Source organism: Daucus carota, chromosome 6, assembly GCF_001625215.2.
Source record: "Daucus carota subsp. sativus chromosome 6, DH1 v3.0, whole genome shotgun sequence".
In the NCBI taxonomy this organism is placed as follows: domain Eukaryota; kingdom Viridiplantae; phylum Streptophyta; class Magnoliopsida; order Apiales; family Apiaceae; genus Daucus; species Daucus carota.
Genome location: NC_030386.2, coordinates 27,393,147 through 27,416,654, shown reverse-complemented (window position 1 = coordinate 27,416,654; position 23,508 = coordinate 27,393,147). Strand labels below are relative to the sequence as shown.

General features: G+C 32.1%; 2 protein-coding genes across 3 annotated transcripts; both read right to left on the bottom strand.

Annotated features, from left to right (window-relative positions):
* Nucleotides 1–597: 597 nt before the first annotated feature.
* LOC108225505 (serine carboxypeptidase-like 45) lies at nt 598–4,551 on the bottom strand. Its single transcript, XM_017400394.2, has 10 exons — nt 4,162–4,551; nt 3,833–3,934; nt 3,628–3,714; nt 3,058–3,150; nt 2,894–2,973; nt 2,483–2,764; nt 2,254–2,375; nt 1,861–1,953; nt 1,659–1,776; nt 598–750 (listed from the first exon to the last, which is right to left on the bottom strand). The coding sequence occupies exons 1-10, from the start codon at nt 4,400–4,402 to the stop codon at nt 598–600; spliced, it is 1,371 nt and encodes a 456-aa protein (XP_017255883.1). The 5' UTR covers nt 4,403–4,551.
* Nucleotides 4,552–8,722: 4,171 nt separating this feature from the next.
* On the bottom strand, nt 8,723–23,131 carry LOC108192861 (coiled-coil domain-containing protein SCD2). Of its 2 annotated transcripts, none has more exons than XM_064079708.1 (17): nt 22,558–23,131; nt 21,904–22,079; nt 18,452–18,527; nt 16,660–16,701; nt 16,496–16,558; nt 16,008–16,057; nt 15,903–15,930; nt 15,566–15,640; nt 15,344–15,454; nt 15,170–15,230; nt 14,279–14,392; nt 14,062–14,183; nt 13,340–13,409; nt 12,845–12,886; nt 10,732–10,772; nt 9,789–9,915; nt 8,723–9,126 (listed from the first exon to the last, which is right to left on the bottom strand). In XM_064079708.1, the coding sequence occupies exons 1-17, from the start codon at nt 22,909–22,911 to the stop codon at nt 8,987–8,989; spliced, it is 1,692 nt and encodes a 563-aa protein (XP_063935778.1). In that variant the 5' UTR covers nt 22,912–23,131; the 3' UTR covers nt 8,723–8,986. The 2 variants fall into 2 exon arrangements, with proteins under 2 accessions (XP_063935778.1, XP_063935777.1); XM_064079707.1 differs by having other exon boundaries at nt 14,062–14,186; nt 22,558–23,103.
* Nucleotides 23,132–23,508: the final 377 nt, after the last annotated feature.

Genomic DNA, 23,508 nt, shown 5'->3' with positions numbered 1-23,508 from the left:
TACTCATACTAATATTAATGTTAATTACTTTTGCTCTTGGAGTGAATAAGATGAAAGAAAGTGTTCAAAATATAGTTTGCTAGTTAATTGAGGGATTATTTTTCCGTTTTATATGGTCCATAATTATTGTGTGTAATATCTCTTTAATTCATCTCCAGACTAATATTTATTAAACTTACATAAATTAAAATAATTTAACAAATTAATAGTAATGTTTATCAAAGAAAACTAAATTTAAACTATGAAAAATTACTATGAAAAATTGATATTAAATGATAGAGCGGAATTTGAAATTGTCTTCAGCATGTTCGGCCAACCTTTTTCTTATGAATATAAAGACTTATTTCGGGAGAAAATTCACATTCACATTGTATGTTTATATTGTATTTTTTAGTATAAAATTATATAACAGGGGTTTAACATTTCTTATTTGCTGAAGAAATAAGTCCTTTATATTTCTCTAGAATGATCAGCTAAAACTTTTCAAATCATTTTAATCTGTATGTACAAAGATTTTGGTAACCTAGCAAATATGGGAGACATAAGATTATCTGGACAACAAATCTTAATCTGTTTACTACTGATCTGATCAATGTATTATGAGAACTTTTCTGGTAAAGGCATGCCTTTCAGAAATGATTTGAATACCACCAGAGATCGCTCCGGCTGTGAGAAAGGAGTTTCATGAGCAGCACCTCTTATGGTTGCATATGATAGAATATTTCCGTAAACTTGAGTCCATCCACCAACCTTGACAAACCAGATAATGAATCAGATTCATATAAGTTACACATATAAGTTATAAACCGAAAATGATATGATTGAATTATATTCATACGTAAAGTTTAACAAATCGTATATTTCTGTATATAAACTATTTTTTATGTTTAGTTTCTATTAGAAACCTTATTGGATAAATAAATTTGCAGATTTGCAGAATTTGTAGTCTGAAATGGTTTGTAGCAGAAACAGGCATTAATATGTTGAATGAAGAATAAATGGAGTTAAGTTCCACGTAGTCCACATATTTACCGTAGTACTGTAGACCACGTATGTTCTGCAACTATATAATGACATAAAAACATTGCAAAATGTATGAAACTTGTTATTTTGTGAAATACATTCTATAAATATCACTATTTCATGAAAAATATTGAAAATCATTTATGTTCGACAAGTAGAACACATATGTTCTGTAATATGTAAATATGTTCTGCAAACTTAACATGTTTTGTAGAATAATGTGTTTTTCACTATTTAACTTGTAGAATGTTTAGTATTGTCAAAATTTTTAACAAAATAATGATTTTTATAGAACATGATTTGCAAAATAACACATTTTGCAATGTTTTTATGCCATTTTATAGTTGCAGAACATACGTGGTCTACGGTACTACAGTAAATATGTGGACTACATGGAACTTTGTTCAGAATAAATGTGCCTATTCATCTAAACCAGATTCTAATCTTCTAATAGTAGGTGGTGAAGTAGCCATGGAAAATTGTGGAGTGATAGGGGATAAAATAAAAAAAAAGGAATCACGGCCATTATATACCAATCCTCAATCGTAAAATGAGTGTATGACAACTATTTTTCAAGAATTACTTCCTCTTTACCAGACTACAAATTGTATAAATTTCAATTTCATAGTTTTTACCTGCTGCCCTTGGAACCAAACTCTGTAAGGTACAGTTGTATTCAGTCCTAGCTGTTTTGCTAGTCCATGCACCAAGGTCCGGCTTCCAGTCAATGGAATAACAGAATCCTGATCTCCGCTGTTGTTAATAAATGTACATCAATAAACTTTTACTGAATCTTGTTAATGTTTTGGAGTTGGTAAATCAGACATCTAGGCGTACCTGAAAACCAGGACTGGGATTCCTTCCATGACAAGTGATCCAATTAATGATATTGTAGGTTTTTCAACATCCAGATGATCATAGTCCAGAATGCTATTGTAAAAGAACGAAACCTATATAAATCATAAGTTTCAACTTGCAAATATGTATAGATTCATTTACAGATAAATACTTTCCCGGAAATTTTTATGCACAATCACCTAGTCCTTGGCTTTATTTAACGAAAACACTTACTTATTTTATTCCTTTTGATACAGGTGACTGTGTAAACTCCAAAAAGTAGAGATAAAATCTACATACGTCTTATACTCCACAGACCCTAGTCTATGTGCAGGATACATTTGGTACGTTTAGTTTTACTATTTACACGTGAACTATGTGAAGAACACTTACTTGCTGGTTACATTCCATTTGTCGACTCCAACAAGACGAGCATGAAGTGCCTTCTGGACATCTTTCCGGTTCAAATAATTAACGGTTTCGTCTTCCAAGCATACATCAATATTATTAATAACCTGCTACGAGAATAAATTACTTGAACAGCATAATTATTACGTAAAATACTTCAAAATATATGCAGGAGTAATCAAAAGGATAAAATTTTAAGAGAAGAATTAATTACCTGAGGGCTAATAACCTTCGATTGTGCAAAGACTGATGCAATGCAAATATCAAGGGTAACATCATATATGTCCACAAACCTACTAGTTTCTTTGTTTACTTCACCAATCACCCCTGAACATGTAGATGAAAGGGAATCTCTATAAAATTCACTCATAAGGCGAGAATAGTTGCAGACGGAAGTAAAGATATTGTATGTTGAATCTGATATCACTCCATGAGACCATAAGAACTCAGCCCTCGAATTGAAGTCTGTCACATAATCTAGAACTGGATTACCCAGCTTTACGAAGAAAAGAGGAGGAAAAATTCAGAATGCTTTAATGTAATCACTTCCTGCAAATTAAAATGTAATTGGCTGCTCATAATTAAATATTGAAATATTTAAACAAAAAAAAAGACGCATGCTTACCGCGATGCCTTTCAAATTGAATACTCTCTGCTTTTTATTGGATTGGGTCATGAGCTGTGCAAGATGAGGAATATAGTGACCTGGTATTCGAGGGGAAGATCAACCAGTACTTTAAACATATGAAATATTAATGGACTGTTCTTTATGTGTCCTCAAATTCATACCTGCATAACTTTCTCCCATTAAAAACAACTCTCTCTGGCTATACTGAGGAAACTTCATGAACCAGCGTTTCAAGAAAACAAGATTGTCCCTGGCTTTGAATATCAACAGTTCAGCAAAGCTTCAGAAAAGTGCACAACTCAAAAGTAATATAGCTTCTTTGATTCCTCATAGTTTGTATACTTAGCAAGACTAAATTCTTGAACAGAGTTCATTTTTTTTTTTTTAAGAAAAAAGAATCTTTTTTTGTTATTGAAATAACTGAAGGTATCTCTAGTGTTATAGCCTGCTGTATATGATATCCCTCTTTTTTTTGTAATAATAGCTTGAAGGTTCGAGACTCAGTGAGGCATGTGTACGTGAGAGTGAACTAACAACAATAATTGAAGGCGACCTAAAGTGCATTACTGGATAGGCGGGCCTCCTCTTTTAGAGTCTCGTGAAGGCGGTTTTGATATCTTCATTTTCTTTCTAACTCACTGTTCATGTTCCACTAGAGGAATAATACTTCCTGAACGAAATGCAAAATAAGAAAGACAAAGATGAAAACAATAGAAATGTAAAGTCAAAACCTGTTAATTCATCATTCATTTTCGATTTTTCGCTTGAGTAGGAGAACCCCACACCTGCTGGACTCTCCCAGTACAGCATATTTGCCTCTACAGAATCAGATACGAAAAAGATAAACATAAATCTTAGTCCACATCATCTATAAATCAATATAACCATACATTTACAAAATGCATGACTACAAGCTATTATTTATAACATTTCTACCTGAGTTCCAGCTGCATTTATTTTTAACCAAGCCATTCCCATTTGTTCTAAAAGGTCCGTGCTCCGAAAATCCTCCTATACCCACAGAAGAACAACCAGGCCCTACAAAAAACACAGCAATCACAACTTTTAGTACTTGCATAAAATAAAACAAAGGGCATGTTATTTCCAGTCCTTTTCTTTAAACAAAAAAAATTAGAGAAATTTGTATAACAATTTGCATGCTCCATGTCTACCAGGAGAGGGAAACATAGCTGAAACTGCTCCGGAAATAACATTTCCCTGCAATTATATTATGTGCATTGAAGATGGTGAAAGACTTTATGTACCTCCATTCAACCAAAGAACCAAAGGCTTGGAAGCGGGATCACGCTCGGCCTCAACAAAATAGTAAAAAAAGGCTTTTTCTTTCATGTTAGTTTTGTCTACAATAATATAACCTGAATATTGTTGAAACCCCACCTTAGGTTGGCCTGGTAACTTCGTGATTTTGTCAAAACCAGATAAAGAACACTCAATTTTTATGAAGGAACAAAGAAGAAAAAGAAGCATCAAATGGGTCTTTGCCATCTTCCTATGGATTGATTAATGATTATCATACAGAATATAGTGAAATCTATTTTTTGAAACAGGAAATAAAATGCTGAGAAAGAAATGTAACCGGAGAAAAGAGGTATTCCTGGAAATGGTGAAAGTCTTTTTTATGATTACAGAAAAGAGTTTCTGAAGTCTTATTGTATAGAATTTTCTATAAATTCATCAATGTTAATTACTCTATTTTAATTGTCTTTTAAAATTTTTAACAGACAAATGTTGGTATCTTGTAAATATAATTGTTTCAAGTTAGCCTAGTATTTGTTCTCACAAAAAAAGTTAGTGTACTTATGATATTATTAAAAAAATAATGATACAAATTTATTATTTTATTTTCTTATTTCTTATATATTATTATTGTAAGTCATGAAATGTTGTGCCGTTCATATATCTTGTTCATTTGAAAGATGAAAAAAAATGTGCTGATAATTTGTAAATGACTGAAACTACTCTTACGAAAATAAAGAATGATGCATATTATAACCGTATGCATATCTCCCATTCTTTATTAAAATTGCTAAAATTGTATTTTTGGGTGAAAATAAGTTATTTCTAATTTGTATATTGTCTTACACAAATTTTTTAGAAAAGTAATGATTAATAAAGTCGTAGATTTTCTCAAGAAAATCTACAACAGTTACATGATTGTGGGTGAGAAATTACACTAAATAATATATAAACAAATTTCTTTTCTTAGAAACTAAAGAAATAAATTGTAGTCTTTTTTATACTAATTTCAATACCATCTTTTTTATTTTCTTCGTTTAAAAATTTCTGATACACAGCTAAGGGATCATTTGGCAAATCTGAAAGAGTTACATCTGATTGAATAAAATATTTGAATAATCTGAATGAATAAAATATCTGAATGCTGAATAATAAATATCATTTGACATATAAATTTTAATAATATCTGAATGATTTTATTTCCTAAATTTTTCATTGAATAATCAATTGATTTGAACTTAAATAACTGTCATATAGTTATTATTATTAATGTAGTCATACTTATTCAAACTTTAGAAATTACAAAAATCTCTATTAAATAAATAACGAAAGTATCGTCTAATGGCTTTCTGCGATAAGTAATAACTACTTAGTTCATAAACTGTTAAACACTTTTTTGTATGTCATAAAGCTACAAAATTAGCGTTGACTTTTTTTTTATAAACTATATTCTGTTAATTTATTATCTACGTGAATATTTACATGATTATAAAACATGCTAATGGTATACAGATCAATACAGGCATACAGCTGAACCAATGAGATAGAACTCTAGGAAGGAATGAATCAGCAGTAAATGTTTCGCTCAGTTCTGCAAAAACAATTATCAAATGAGATGAATCATATTAATCGGCCAGCTAAGTTCATTCAGCCATCATTAAGCAACAAACAAATGGGACCTAAGTGTCGTCTAATAAGAAGTTAGTTTGTCCTGAGAATATTAAGAGAAGATAAGTAACGAGGTGAGAATGGTCCAAACTTGGTCTTCAAATTATAAATTACTAGTTGATAACCGTGCCAAGCAGGGTTTAAATAAAATTTTAAAATTTGTTATTTATTGAAAAAATAATGTCTTTTTTAGTTACATTATCATATTTTTATTATACCTATTTAAATTATTGTTATTTAATATAAGATTTTCTATATATTAAAATTTGATCCTACTTTAAATTTATTTCATAACAATGTGGGTCTCTTTTCTATGGAGTCCACAAAATAAGAGTATTGGCGTCCAGAATTATTTAAAAATAATCTACTCGTTTCAATGTTAATCTTTTTAGTCTACAATATTTGTAAACATCTGACAATTTACTGGTTATATTCTACAATATAATTGTTACAATCAAAAGATAAAACAATTATATTATAAATCACTAAACACGATATCTGTTATAAAATATAACTCATAAGTAGAATAATGATCTTAATGATTGTAAATGTTGAAAGATGTTAATGATTAATTGCTAATTATATACTCCCTTTGTCCCTATTTATCTATCCACTTTTAACATTTTCACGCATATTAAGAAAATTTAAGTTTGATAAAAAACTTCTATCAATACTCTTATTTAATGCTTTAATTGTAGGAAAATACTGGTGGGATTACTCCATTATCCAATACAAATTTGATAATCAGTGAATAATAGTCATGATATTTATAGCTAGAAGAACAAAGTCAAAAACTCTTCAGGTTATTAAATGAAAAATTTTGCTTTGGTTATATAAATGGACAGATAAATTGGGACAAGTTTTTACTTCCAAAGTGGACAGATAAATAGGGACGGAGAGAGTATATAAAACTACTTAAAGATGGTAAATTATATATAAAATTTGAATAATTAAATATATTATTTATGATTATACTAAAAGATTATGACCGGTACTTACTGCGTCTTAAATGCGTACTTTATAGAACTTAACTCTAACAGTATGTTTTATTTTAGTAAAATTACTATGTTGTTTGATGATTTTTAAATTGTTAAAATAATATTCAAGATCAACACATATAAGTTCGTTTATAGCGTCTTTAATCTTGAACAAAAATTCAAAATTTTAAGTCACAATTATTTTATTCATTTAATAGGCAAACATTATATATAATTCTAGTTGGAGTTTTTGTAGATCTAACCGTTGTTGTAGTTGTTTGATAAACTGATATTGTAGTTTGACAAAATTAATCAACTTTCCAAAAGTAATTTGATATCAAATATTGTAACGTATGTCTAGAGTTTTGGTTCTTTTATTATATGTTGCAATATGGATAATAACTTCATTCTCTTTGACTTTCTATTTGTCAAGTCAGTGTTACCACCGCCTTATTTGTCAATATGAACTCCTTATTTATTTGAACTCTAAAGCATGATAAAAGATTTAAAGAGTTGTTTCGTATATTTATAAAATCCTAACATTATGAAAATCTTTTCATAATTCTATAATAGTTATTGTTATAAAATAAAAAATTTATATAACATTGTCCAAATCAATATTGAAGTTTTTAATAATAAAATTCTAATCAATACAGAAGTTTTTCACTGTCCTAATGAATATTGAGGTCTTTAATAATAAAATTTTATTCAATGTAGAAGTCTTTTGATAATAATATAATAATGACTATAAAATCCTAATCAATACGAAAGTGACCGAATTTTGATACCTTGGTACCGATGTTCCACCGAAACGTGGTTTCGCTTATTAATAAAGGGTATCGATTAATTATTATATACTGACCGATTCCCGCTTTTTGCATGTTATTCTTGTATGTATACATGTAGTATAATTTTACTAATGAATATCATGATGAACCGATGTACCATAAAAAAATGTTTTGAATATCACTTTTCAATCCAAAACGATAATATTTGAAAACTCAAATTAGAATAACCTTTTTAGTTTTCTTAATAAAAAATTATAAAAAGGCTAGACTGTGCTGCTTTAAGAATAACACTTGTTTAAAATAACGTTTTAGAACAATATTTGGGACGGCTTTTTTCAAAAATGTGATATTTGGGAACATGATTTCTCAAGATAAAGGGCCAACACCCCTTTTTACCATGTAAAAGAACAAAATGTACTTCACCCTAGGGCTGTACATTCAATCCGCTCAACCGCATCAACCGCAACAACCACCCGCAACCGATCCGTGTATTATGGATAACCGCACAATGTGAGCGGTCGCGGATGGATTTTTTAATAACCATTAATTTGCGGTTTGGTTGCGGATTCATTTTTTTTAAAACCGCAAAAAACCAACCGCAACCGCCAACCGCACATTATATAAATTTAAATATTTTTATTATATATGTTTATATATTTACATATAGATATTCACATAAATAAAAAAAGTTTACTAAATTAATGAAATTTGGACTCTTTGAGCAAGGCCCAATATAAATTAGTCAATGTGTCCATGACTGTAATTTATTTCATGCTCCAAATGGAAACTTATATCAGAGTGTATGATAGAACTTCTTTGTCTAACTATTTTAGCAACTCAAACCGCAACCAACCGCAATTACGTGGGTGTATTTGGTTGGTTTTTTTTAACCAACGGTTTGGTCGCGGTTTGAGATTTTAGAAAACCGCAAGTTGTGGTTTGGTTCGGTTATTACCCTCCAACCGAAACAATCCGAACCGCGTACAGGCCTAGTTCACCCCATAGGCACTTCTAATAAGAATGGTGAAAAGGAACTCAAATACACAAAAAGCATAGCACAGGACGTCACCTTCCAAAAGCTGTAAGAACCTTCCTAGTTCTCAGGCCACAGCAACTTGCCCAGCTCCCATGATGCCTGAATGAAAAAGAAATACCATATAATTCCAAAAAATTCTGATTTGTTCTAGTCTCCACTCCATTATACAAGCAGGCAAGCAAGTAGCATTGTTGGTGACTACCTCTACCCATGTAAAAAATAATTACAGTTATCAAACGGCCAAAAAAGCTATCAACTAACTTATGAATTTAACTATAGTTCGTTTGTCAGAAAACAAAAGCATGGCAACAAAATTACTGATACAAAGAAAGAATATATGGAAAATTAATCATGACAAAATTCATCACGAGGAATTCACTTCAGGCTGCAAAGGATCTTTGGAGTTGCCTTTTAATAAAACCTGTTGGTCAATTTCTCTGCGAGATGCTTCCCAGAGTTGCTTTTCTATGCTCAACTTCCTCAGCTCCGTCAGACCTTTTTCAACTGTGAAAATGCATTACTTCAGACCACAAGACTTGCAATAGTAGCAAAATAATTTACAATATGTGGACTATATAATTCCTTTAACCTAGTTTAGAGAAATTGTATCTCTGAGGAGAAAATGCCCTAAATCCCACAATTTGAGGTTGAAATGCCCTGAATATTATTATTGCTTGAAATTGTGATAAAGGGGGTCAACACAATTTCAAGCAAATAATGCCTCAAATATCACAATCTATTTACCTGGACTTGGCCAAAAGTGTCCAACATGGATACGTGTCCGAGTGTCAGACTCGGCAATAATTTGAAAATATCACATGCTTTTGGCCTAAAATAAGTGTCGGAGTGTCCATACTCATGTTCGAGTGTCGAGCATCCGACACGGGTACTCGACACAAAATGAAGAGTCCGGGTAACATAGATCACAATTACTATTCAAAACATGTTGGTAATATCAAATTCGAATCTAGTTATATAAGATATTTGACACGAGATTGAGTCCAATCGCATGTAATAAAGGTAATGACTGTCTCTATTAGCAGTTGCAAACATTTGGTGTCATGCAGAGTGGATTATTATTAAGTATCCACCTGGTCAAAAAAAATATTTCCCGTCTTGTAGACATTTATAACATAGTGATAACCTTAAGGAGACAAACAATTTACCATCAACAGCATTATGTGATGTTGGTGAATGGCCACTACGGCTTATCCAGAACTGAAGGCGCTCTTCTGCAATATCTTCTTCCACACCATAAACTTTAGCCCTTCTCCAATAATATGTAAGCCAAGCCTGTGGCAATAAATATAACACGGATACCGGATCTTAGGTATTGGCAAAGTCTTCATTAACATTTCCAAGTTTTAAGACCCGGTTAACTTCCAAGAATATGCGTAGTAGTAATTAAGAGCCACCAGCTAAAAGCGTGGGACCAAAAACAAGGCTTTTACTACATTGGCTTGTATCTCAAGAAAATGGTAGGGAAAACTTTGAAGTTATAAGGTGGAATATATCTAAATAAATAGAAAACTTGACTTATAAAAAAAATTGATGCTAATTCGAAGAGCATGAGGAAATACAAAATTATTTAATCAATGCCTTTTGCATGGTAGAGTGCCCATTAATTAAAGGCTACCAAGTGACCAAGAGTTTAAAGGCTCAATCCTCCAAGTAACATAGTGTGTGCGTGAATATATCAGAGAAAAGAAAGACGACTTCGTGTAGAGTACTTGAAACTCTTTTTAACAAGGATTCCCTCCTTTTTCCCATTAATCATAAATATATAAGATTATGTGAAAGTAGCCACTTTTGCCCCAGGATACCTATCTCTTCTCCTGTTTCCCATTTTTCAATTTTATGTGATTCACTGAACACAATATCAATCGCCTTAAAGAAGGCTACACACTATATACTCACTATAATCTGTGCAATTTGCAATGGGATTATAGAAATAACACTAGCTTAATTTATATAACTTCTAGGGTACCAATGGGAAATCTGTAATAGGTACCCACTGTAGCAGCCTTCACTTGGGGGAAAACGCAAGGTATATAATTCAGCATTGTAGCAACAGGGGGAAAGAAAGATCTGAATAGAAAAGATGCAAACCTCTTTAAAAAGAACATCTTCCGTCTCTTCCAGAGTTAACTCTGCAACCAAAACAAAGGGGGGTTAATGACTCCAATACATCTTCAAAGGGTCGGTGGAGAAACAAAATAATAGATAAAAATATTAACTATTCAGATGGCGAGCATAGATTTGTTTTTGGGCAACTCTCTAAAGGACTTGTACTAATGGATTTAAGTAGCTGCTTACAGCATTCTGCATTATTGCCCCTCCCATGGAATACCACATAAAAAAAAATTGAACATAAGGACAATGCAACCCCAGTTATGAATACTCACTTTCTAGTTAAGTATTCGTATCTTCCAACACAATAAGAATCGGGAAACAAAGCCCAACTAATCTTTAAATAACGATTCGGCAAAGACTAATAAGGATATCACAAGTGGCCGTAATCTTGAATACCATATAACCTATTGCAAGAAAATGCAAAATGTTGCCTAATATTATGAAACCTCCAAAAGGACTCGGGGAACTTTATGGTAAACTTGTTATGCCCCCCGGATTTCCAAACTGATAAACTGAATCAAATAACTACAATACAAACACAGAAACATATTAAATCAAATAAATTTTGCCCAATTTTGAAAAGTATATTTTATAATGTTCCGAAGGAAATGACAAAAGTATTCATCAAGCGAAACAACTATAACTGTGGCAGCAAGAGGACCAGAACGACAACAACAACGATAGGGAGACTAGAATTATGAACCAGATGACCGAAAGTGTGGCTAACTTGGTGGGAATTAGCAACCAAGAGCAAAGTACTCAAAGTTCAAGAGTTTAAGTCTGCCGCTGTGTTCGATAAAGCAACAAATTCTGTGATAGTAGAAAAGTAAGTACAAGAGATGGAAAAGTCATTCCAACTATTGGGAAGCGATGAGCAGCAGAAAATAACCTTGAGGTTTATAAACTCCAAGGAAGTGTGTATGATTGATGACTAATGGAGGAGAGGAGATCTTTAAGTTGCCATTTCATATTTAAATAATTATGAGAGCTACACCTCTGTATATGTGAACCTTTATTTATTAAAAATTCTATAAAAAAATATTCTGGATTTCGATTAAGATATTTGATAAAGTGTTGATTTTGAGGTTAATTTGTTCATTCATAGTTATTTGACTTGGTTTGACAATTCTGAAAGTCCTTTCATTACAGGTTACATAACCTACACTAAATGGAACATATACTACTAACCTCACTGGTATAAGATTATATGGCCGTAAACAAGATACAGACACACAAATTATTTAAAATACTCGGGGGGGAACGTCTGGGAAGGCTCACTTCAGGGGCCATTCGTTAAAGACCAATGATCTGATAGGTATCCAGCTCTCCTAAGTCCTCGTGCTGATAGTAGATGGTATGAAGGGCAAGTCCAATGGTGCTAAATCTTGTTCTATATATATATGATAGAAAAAAAAGTTTAAAATTCAACACTCCAATGGTGTGCTGAACTTTAAGCACAATGCTATAATTTGTTCTATATATAGAACAAAAGATGGATGGAGTTATAATTGCCACCTCATTAAAATGTGAAAAAAGAGAGAGAAATAGATTTTTTTTTTTTTTAAAGTACTTGTAAGTGTAGGATACTTGAAAAAAGTGAAGTATTTGGAAGTTTGTTAAATTTGGACAAGATTTAGAACCAGCCATTGCTACATTATAGCAATAATTCCATCTATTCGTAGCACAACCATTAAACATGCTCTACCAAAGATATATATAACAAGAAGATTATGTTGTTTATCAAATATATTGTTGGCAACAAGTACACAACAAATATTTTTATCGAAGACAAAAGGAATAAATTGATGTTTACACTAATACAAGCCAAATGATTTCATTTCAAAATCAAAACAGGAATACAAAAGGAATAAATTGGTGTTTATGTGGATACCTTACTATCCAAATGACTTCATTTCAAAACAAAAACAGAATTAGCACACTAGTGAAACTCCTAGAAGTTTGGGCCAATCTTGTAACATTCTAATCGTAGCAAGGAACAGAGGAAGAAAAATGAGAAATTTATTAACAACGTACAATATCATTAATGATATAAGAAGAGAATAATGACAAACTGGGGCACATATCTTACCATGGGACTCTGTAAACTTAGGATCACTTGATGATTTTCGATCTGTATCACAACAAAAGTAGAATTGATTAAGCTCATATTATACACATGACTATATCAGCACTGATATTCTATACCAAAAAAAAACTGTAAGCAATGGATATGGTCATAGATTGATTGTACAAAGGCGCCATAAGACTTCAAACAAGTTCCAGCATGCAAGAAATGCAACAACTTAAAGACACTATTGGACACCAAAAAATTCTACCTGGAACAATACATTGACTATATACGACAGATGATAAATGATGGGTTATAATTTTGAGGAGAAAAGATGATGGCTTAATATAAATTTATATAAATTATTATATATATGATGAGCCCTTTAAATTTTTATTTTTTTTAATCAAGTTGAACATTTGCTCTCATAGTTTTCTAGAAATCAGTTTACTTCAATACAATTTAACAGAGTGGCCACTGGCTACTAATTAAAATGACTAATGACAATGGTCATACCAGAAGAGGACTGACGAACCAAATTTGGACGCCGGTGTTGAGCCAATGCCAGAACAACAGCATCCTCCACCTACCAATATTTATACGTTAAACATGTAAGTATCAAAAGGAAAACTATAATTTAGTCGAAAAAATAAATATCTTGTAATGCTAACAAAATAGCTTGTGCTTGGTACAGTATAGTGACATTCAAAAGCTTATATTCTCTATGTCATATTTTCTCTTCACCCACTCGCACTATTGTAAGAAACTTCAATCTTCAAAATATATGACTAAATTAGAGATTACTACATTTGTATCACCCTCCACTAAAAGCTCCATGATTTAAGAACTCTTTATACTGACATGAACTCGTAACAATTAATATCTTGCATAAATTCGTCCTATGCAGTTTAAACTATAGAAATCTATGAATTTAACAAGTTACTGGTATTTAATAGACTACCCAATGAAAACATTTATCCCAAGTCAATATACCAAACTTGACAAGTACCAGTAATTAAAGCTCTGAAACCTCATTAAAAAGAACTTCAATTTTATAAATGAAATTAAGACACTAAGACTTTAACATGGGAACAGGATCAACCGAAGTCATTATCTATCTCCAACTCAATAGGGACATCACATTGACCTTAATTCTAATGCAGAAACAACAAACCTTGATAAAGTAATTTATAGGGTATTACCGATAATTTAATGACATGAAAAGCAGAAGGATAAACCTTTAACGAAGCTAATTCCCTAAGGCCCATTTCAACAGAAAGCATGCTCTCAATATTTCCTTCTCCAGATAAATCACTCAAATCACGCGCAAGGTTGCTCCTTCTCTCTGAATCATTGCCACCTACTTCACATAACGTCCCTACTTAGTCAGACATATATACTGGAGCACACAATGGGAATGCAATCTATAATATTATGCAAGTGAGAGGGGTGCACCATCCCAAGACTCTTCCTTGGCTTTCTGTCCAGCAGATATAATAACTTCAAAGGGAAGAGGTGCTAAAGATGACCAATGTTCATGCTTAGAAACTGCAATATCTGCACAGATTCCTGTAAAGAAAGTAGGCAAGTCCCATGACATTAGGAAAATTAAGACAATCAACACAAGCAAGAGCATATCTACACATCTCCAAACAGGCAAACCAACAAAATAAGTATATAGCAAATTTGTTACTTCTTTTTAATAATTATTCTATATCAACAAGTTCATAGCATCAGATTGATTCCAACTAGAGGCCCTGTCACCGGTCCATAGGAATTACACAATATAGACCTAAATAATCCACCAAAGAACCACTACATCATATTTACTGGTGCCGATAATGGATAGCCGCTTAAACATATATACCAGTGAGTAATTAGAACTCCTATTAAACTGTGCTCCAAATTCAGCTATAAACAGAAATTTTGATATTCAAATCGAAGTAAATCTAATTGATATCAACAGCTGCATGAAGGTATTTTCTTATTTAGCAAAAAAAAAGTATTTTCTTGGCTGACTTTAAAATTTCTATGTTGCATGTCACGTGACCAATAAGCAAATGCTTTCAAACAAGAGGGGAGGATATCTGAGGTGTATAATGCATCAAATGTCCAATATCTATTATTCCTAATATTATCAGGCTTAAAAAAGCGTAGCTATCAATATTGAGTAGAAGGGTTACCAAGTTGCAGCAGCAATCAATATTTAGGGATTAGAATTCAGAAGTATTAAATAAAGTTACCAAAAATATTCTACCTTTCCTTCCCTAATATCTCAGCAGAAGTAGATATAAAGACCAATACACAGTTAAGTTATTAAAACATGATACTTTTGGAAGACATTACCATGATTCAAAGCTAACCCCCAGTAGCGAGCAAGCCAACACCTCTTTAGAACAACCTCCTCCTTGATTTAGACATACAAACCATTGTTAACACCAGGTAAAGAGAGCATAAAGGTTGAAATTTAAACAGTAGGTTTTCAACTTGTGGAGATTTTACTAGAGTTCAAAGGACTACCATCTCTTCCTGAGTCAAAATCATTCTTTGTGTCACTTTGTGAAGAGCCTTTGCTTCAGATTCAGCTTCCCTTAGCTGTTCTACAGTACTGGCAGCCTCATCTTTTACATTCTAATTTAAACACGTTGTGTTACTAATACTACAACAAGAATCTATATACATTACATAAACTTATATCAGAGTAAGAATGGGAAAAACCATCCTCTGATTGGCACATGCTACCTCAATTTCTGCACGAAGGGCACCAATTTCCTCATCTTTACCATCTTTAGATTGTGTTGCAGCTTTAAGAGCAGCCTGGGGGGGGGGGGGGGGGGAAGTGAGAGAGAGAGGGGGGGGGGGGGGAGAGAGGGGGGGGAGGGAGGGGGGGGGGGGAGTCAGAGCCCCTTTTGACAATGAATGGATATTTGCAAAATTAACAAAATATAAATCATCATAATGGCAAATATATACAGCAATAGACATACGTATCTAATATAATCAACTCCATGTCCTAATTTGAAGATTCCAAATTATGACCACAAAATAAGTTCTCTACGTGTGCACGATATGAACTCACCTCCCTTTGTCGTAAAGCTGCTTCCTTCCTGCAGGTAACAACATTCTATGTCAGAGTTATATGTATGCAGACACATGTGGCTCAAGTAAGACAACTTGAATTTACCTGCTCAATAGCTTGGCTTCCAAAGAAACCCCTTCTCCAAGAGAAGCAACCTGCATTAAATGTAAACAGCGAAATAGAGAGGTGGATATAAACTAAAGGAATGCCAAGACAGAAATAAGGTTACTATCAGAACTACCACTACCGATAATGCATTAAGAATATGTAGTTGGCTGGAAGGAGAAAGATGGACTTCTTATTACTAAAGGACTTCAAGGAGATCAAGTTTAAGTGCATACCACATATACATCGATAACATGAGATAGAAAAAATATATAGCAGTGTACAACTTTATTCGTCATCAATCTTTAACAAGTAATCAGAAAGATTTGCAAAATATAAATTGTCGAAAACTTTTTAACCCTATTTAACAGTGTAAAATAAATCTACTTGGTGTAAATAAGAAGATTTGTATCAGTCGTCAAGCTCAAGACAAACTAAATAGTCTGTTTTACAAGATTGCATAGGATTAGGTGACTCCATTTCTTTACCTGCTTCTCTAGCTCTCTCGCCCTGGCTTCTGCTTCTTCACATTTTTCTTCTGCCTGGCGAAGCTGTAGCTCAAACAGTCAAACTTAGTATCCACTCATATTACCAGTGTAGTTTCTCTTTCTTAGATAATCAAATTTCTTTGTAAGGGAACACAGAAGGCCACCTTATTGAGAACAATATCATTTTCTTCTTGAAGCATATCAAGCTGCAATAAACAAGGGCAACTTCATTGACAAAATAAAGGAATTGATAAATTATACATCAACTTAGATGCCTTCAAACCCATCATCATGTTGATGTGATAAGGCATTCATTTTGTACTCTTATTAACTTATTAATATAATAGCATCTTATCAATAGGCATTAATTATTCCTTGAGAGAACTTCAATTTTCAGTAATGATGTTAAAATTATGATGATATGATGCTATTGAGATATAAAAAATGACAAGTCAAATACTAAAGTTTTCTGGTCTGTAGGATCAGTATTATGGGTGTACACCATGTTAGTGAATCTGACAGCATTGAGCATATTATGATTGCTCTTACGAAGAAGATGATGTATCTAATATACAATATTCTTAATATAATATTAATATAATGAAATAAAGATATAATTAGTTGCACCAACTTTATTTCTATATATTAATATAACATAAATACATATCAATATATGATTTTCTGTTTCACATGAAAGACAACATTTTAGGAATGACCACCACATCAAAGTATCTTGTTCTATTGAGGTTCCTCCCAAAGCTATTGCTTGTGGATTTACAGTTTGATTTGACGGATTCAAGTTTGGCAACAAATTATCACTTTGTGCATTAATTTTAACATTTTATAAAACTCATGGATGAGTTTTTTCAAACGCAAAGAGAATGATGCGGAACGAGAAACTACAATAGTCATTTAAATTTATTTTGTTGTTGTGTTAGAGTCAAGTTAATTGTAACTTATAAAGTACTACAGATAAACAGATTATTAAACATATCCTAGATGATGGTGGAGATAAGATAATAATTTGTTTTCAATATTATTAGGATTTTACTAAGTGTTAAATTGAGATGTAATATTTTATTATTGAAAGACCTTAATTATTTATTGAATTAAGATTATTCTCTCCTATAATGCGTTGTGATCCATGCATATTCTTCTCTTCTACGATTAAAAATCCTAGAGCAATGGATGTTCAATGGTTGGTTCACCTCAGGGCTTCTGGATTTTCTGCATTTAATCCATCTTTGTTATCTTTCCTTGTTATAATTCTTTGTCTTGCATCATAAACCGACCCAACTACACTCAATAGCCCAGTTCAAAACATCTATACACAGGTCTTACAGTCTTTTAGGTTGTTTTCGTAAACTTGGAGTGGGCGATCACAAAAGGTTTCACAATATGTTAAAATATTATTAGAGGTCTTAACATAGTCAATACAAGTACTTGTATTGTATAGAATTTTAGTCACCCTTTTCCCGGAAATAGATTCGTAGAGGAAAATATCACTCATCTAAAGTTTTTCGTGGATCAATATCACACTCTTTAAAGCAATCTTACTATCGAGTGCAGGACAAACTGCAAAGTGGATAAGACAGCTAAACAAAGCCCAAAGGATCAGCTTTTGTGGTTTGGTTGAAAAGGTTTTGGTCCATCATTGTTGAATTGATTAAGGTACAAAATTTAATGTTTTAATCCTTCCTCGATTAATAATTAATGCATTAAGGAGATTCATGAGAGTTTTAGTAAATTTAGGTTTAATATTTTTTGCTTCTTCTATAATCTCCTTCAACTGCACCTAAACAGACAAGCTTATAAAGATTAATTGTCTTTAAAAAATATTTTCTTTCATATATAACATACAAATTAGGGAACGAGAATTCACAGGAGAGATAATATTACCTTTCATATATAACATACAAATTAGGCAACGAGAATTCACAGGAGAGATAATATTACCTCATCACGAAGAGCAGAAGCTTCACGCTGATTTCCAGTATCTTTCGTGTCTACTTGTCCTTTACTTGCCGTAAACCTACAACATATGTAATAATAGTAAATCCAATTTCTTAACTAAGAAACATACATTATAAAAGAGGTAATACATTCAATCACCTAATATCCGAATACAATTGAACTTGAAACTCATGTCGATTGTACAAGCATTACCCGCACCTAGGTGGTCCAGTGAAAGGGTTAGGCACCAGGCCTTTTTCTGATGGTGTTAGGCTTCTTTTTCTTTTGGTTTGTATACTATATAAAATTAGGGGCTGTAATATCAGACCTGACCCGACAACCCAACACGAATTCGACCAACAAAATATGAATTCGGATTGGAGTTTCCGGATTCGGGTCGAATTTGGGTTGACCCAAAATCAACTCGAGAAAACCAGGTCATTTTCGGGTTGAATTTGGGTTACCCGAAATTGTCCCCAAATTACCTATATATATATATATATATATATATATATATATATATATATATATATATATATATATATATATATATATATATATATATATATATATATATATAGGGTAGCACTCCATAGCATACCCTCTTATATGGAGTTACGTAGCACACCATTATAAATATATTATTAAACCGAAAACAAAGTTATACAATTTTTTTATTCCAAAGATCATCTAAAATTATGCAATATCTCAACATGATTCTATAACAGAATAATAATCATTCAGAATTATTCTGTTGTAGAATCAGTTTCGAAAATATACTTTTCCCCATCAAATTTTAAGTGCTAAATTACTTAAAATAGATATATTTTATAGTATTCTATATTAGAATCACGTTTTATGTGTATTCTATAACAGAATTTATAATAAAATTGATGATTTATAGTGGCGCACTATGTAACTCCATACAAGGAGTCCCTCTCTGGAATGTTGGCCTATATATATATATATATGGGTTGCACTCCACACAGAACACCTTAAAAAGAGAACATCACAGAACACTATCATAACACCTTGTTTTTCACAAAAAATGATTTGTTAAGATCATAATTACATAGTTAAACACCAATTAAAATCAATATATATAATCTAAAATCCAAAATCCAAATTATTAATATGAAATATTATAGAATCTGGAACAGAATCCATAGCAGAATCTAGAATGGAATCATATATGTATATTTTGCACGATTAATATTACATAGAATCATGTTATTTTTAATCCATATTTATTGTTAAACATGGTAGATAATAATATTATTATTCATAATAAAAGTTTAATTAGCTTAAAATTAGAGTTTAATTCAAGTTTTAGATGAGATTCTATACTGGATTCTAAAGTGTTCTTCTTTGTTCTTCTTTTAAGAGTGTTCTTCTTTAAGCAATGCCATATATATATATATATATATAGATATATATATATATATAGATATATATATATATATATATATAGAGTACTACTCTAATAGAAACCAAATTAGCCTAAAAACTAAAAACCAGTTTCTGGACAATTTTTTATCACTATATTTAACTACAGAAATCACTAATTTGTACATAACATATCACTAATTTATATATAACATATCTCGCGAATATAAATATATATATACACATATATGCAACGTATATGACCATCATCTTCACCCAAATCGTAATAATAGACCTCTTACCACCATTACCAAACGTTTCTATGACTTGCCACCATTGTCTATCATCACCAATAGTCGCATACACTTTCCATCATAACTTACAAAAATAACAACTACTTACCATCATCATACAACTTCTCTTGCGGCTTCCTACCACCAAGAACCTTCCTACGGATGAAATTAATCATCTATAATCGATTATCAATAATTTAGATAAGTAGATTTTCTCAATTTTGATGATAAAAATCGTTGTTTACATACTATATAAAAACAGTGATTAGTGCAGTATAAATTAGTGATACCCGTAGTTATAAATAGTGGTAGGGAAACTGGTTTCTAGTTTTTATTTTAATAGTGGTTTCTATTTGATCATGAGCCTATATATATATAATATAAAATTGTTTTATATTTATAAAAGATACATACTTTATTTTTTTTATCATCTATTATTTAAATTTAATAAATATTATAGTTTGATTTTATAAAAATTAATTTATTAGTGATTAAAATGACAATATATTATTTAAAAAAATAATTTACTAATAAATTATAATGTGTCGGGTCGTGTTCGGGTTACCTGCGGGTAGTGCAGGTCGGGTTCGGGTTGGGTCAAATTTATGACCCGCGTCTGTTAACCCAACCCAATACCCGAAATTGTCGGCCCTATATAAAACTAGCTTATAACCTGTCCGATGCACGGGTGGTTTATAATATTTATTTTTAGTATATAATTTAATTAATTAAAATAGATTTTCGAATAATTAATAAACTTATATGGGTTAATATATTTTATTGGATATGTTAAATAAGTATTCTTATTGAAAATTTTAAAGAAGTTTCTAATACTTAAACCCGTCAAAAGACTTAAAAATAATTAGGTCCGATAGATATACCGACCAAAAGTTTTGATGTTTCGGGTTTAAAATTGTAGTATAGATAGATATACATTAGTAGAAAGCTTGATGTTTATAATTACTAATTGACAACTAAATAATAACAGAACTTGGAAAGCTCAATATATTCTCTTTTAGCACTTAATGTTTTCAAGTCTTCAATGCATTGGTTAAATACAGACCTAAGTGTCACACGGCCTAAGTGTATATGTATAATGTATGGCCATTGGTGTCACGGAAAAAAAAAAGACATGGTGCATTATGACATCATAGATTACAGTTCCAGATCTCACTGCAACATCATCTGAGGCTAACTAAGTATTTCTGAAACTGCTATGAACATCTATGGCTGTTTTTATGGGTGTTTCACTGTAAAAATCGATGTAACAGGAAAAAGTAAGAATGGCTTCTCCTTGTTCTCACTTTTTTACTGGATGAAACCATGTCCCAGCGTCCTTCAATTTCCAAGAAGTACAAAAAAAATGCTGGGGCCTTGAGGTATGAAACGGCGAAATTTGGTGGTAAATTGTGGGAAATGTTATGAGATATAAAAAGGTTCAGCTACACACAATTTCAGGAATAGTTTAAGGAGACAATGCCACGTAAGTGAAAATAAGAGTATATAGAACTTGCCAAATTTATGAACAAAATCAAGCAAAAGTAAATGTTCTTGTATCCCTAGCGTCCTATCAACCTACAAACACGGCAAAATTTAGTATGAGGACGATTTACTAACATAATGTAAGATCTAAACTTCAATTCTGTTCTTCAAAAAAAAAATTAAAATCCAGCAAAGAAAAATAATTAATATAGCACAAAATATGTATGATATATGCTAAAACAATTAGCATGATAACTACAGGAATGATGGAAAAGTGGTAGAAGAACTCATCACCTATTATTATTATTATCTCGTAGTCTGTTGCTAGGTGGTTCTATGGGCGGACCAGCAACCGGGGTTCTCAAAGAATTCCTACTGGGCGGCACAACCTGTGCTGAGCGAACGGATGCTGGTCTTCCAGCTGAAGTTGAACGAACTGAAGGAGTATGATCCATTAAATTCCCCCCAAACTACATTGTGAGAATGAACGATTCAGTTCTGGTTTCTATAGGCAAGAAGAAATTGCACAAGGTTTTTAACTTAAAACAGATATTAATAATCGTATATTCCATAATTTTTAATAAAAAGTTTGTAAGTGATTTGACATCGTAGATAGAACCCTAGCCTAGTACATCTAAATTTAAAAAATAAATCACATATATCATATAGAATTGTACAGGATCACTTCAGATATTATTCCACTCTTTTTCTCTATGCAACAGGAAGTTGAGGTTTCAAGCCTTAGCAAATGCGTGTGTGTGAGTATTTGAATTCTCGCATTTAACCATTAGTCTAAAAACGTATAAAGATTAAGGAGATCAGGTTTTACTAACACATTGATAACTGATTGTAACCAGACAAATATTCATCACAGGCCACAAAACAATCACAGTGGCATTGTTATCGATAAAAATTGAATTAAAAAACAAGTCTAATACGAGATCGTACCGCAGGCGACGGAGATCTATTAGGCCTAGAAATCGAAACACCTGTAAAACCACCACTACCACCACTAGACCTCAACTTACTACTAGTAAACGAAGAAGCGCCGAACTGAAAGCCGTGATCATCATCTTCCTCATCATCATCAACCGTTCGCGAAGCCATGACCTGCGCCAATCGTTGCGCGGCAAATTTCGCAGCGACGTTTTGCGTTCGTTTAATAGCGGACATTCCGGCGGCCGGAGGAGGGCGAGATTGAGGATGCGCCGGCGATCTCACCGGAGACGATGATCCGGTGCTGCTGGAGCCTCCGCTCCACTGTCTAGCGTACACCGGACTTTCATTTCTCCTCCTATCCATAAATACACACAATTATCTGTATGTATAGGTTGAGGAGAGGAGAGAGTCAATGGAGAGAGATCGAGCTATATATTCGGGAGCTGGAAGTCTGGAACATAGAGAAAGAGATGTGTATAATTGTCTGAATTTGTATAATTGATGATCGGAGAGAATTAAGTGTGACCGTTACAGGCAGCGGCAGTCAATATGTTATAAATTCCAGTCCACTCGGGAGAAAGAGAATTGAATTGAATAAAATTATTGTTATAAAAAAAATTTAGACTTGTTAATTGAAAATTTTCAAATTTACTTTTTTTAAATAGAATATAATTTTAGTAATTGTTTATAAAATAATAATTTTAAATATGCTCAATATTTTTAGAATTATATGTAAAAGAATTTTAACGTTAATCATTTGAATGTATAAACGCTATTTATTAGTATCAGTTATGGCATGGCCGCATAAGTATTACAAGGTTGAGAGTAATTCAGTGGTAAAGTTATACATCCTAATTCTTGGGTTCAATTCTCACTTATATAAAATTTAGTTATCGAACAAATATTATGACCCCTGTTATATAATTTTTGTAATATCAGTCTCTCAATTATGGTAAGTTC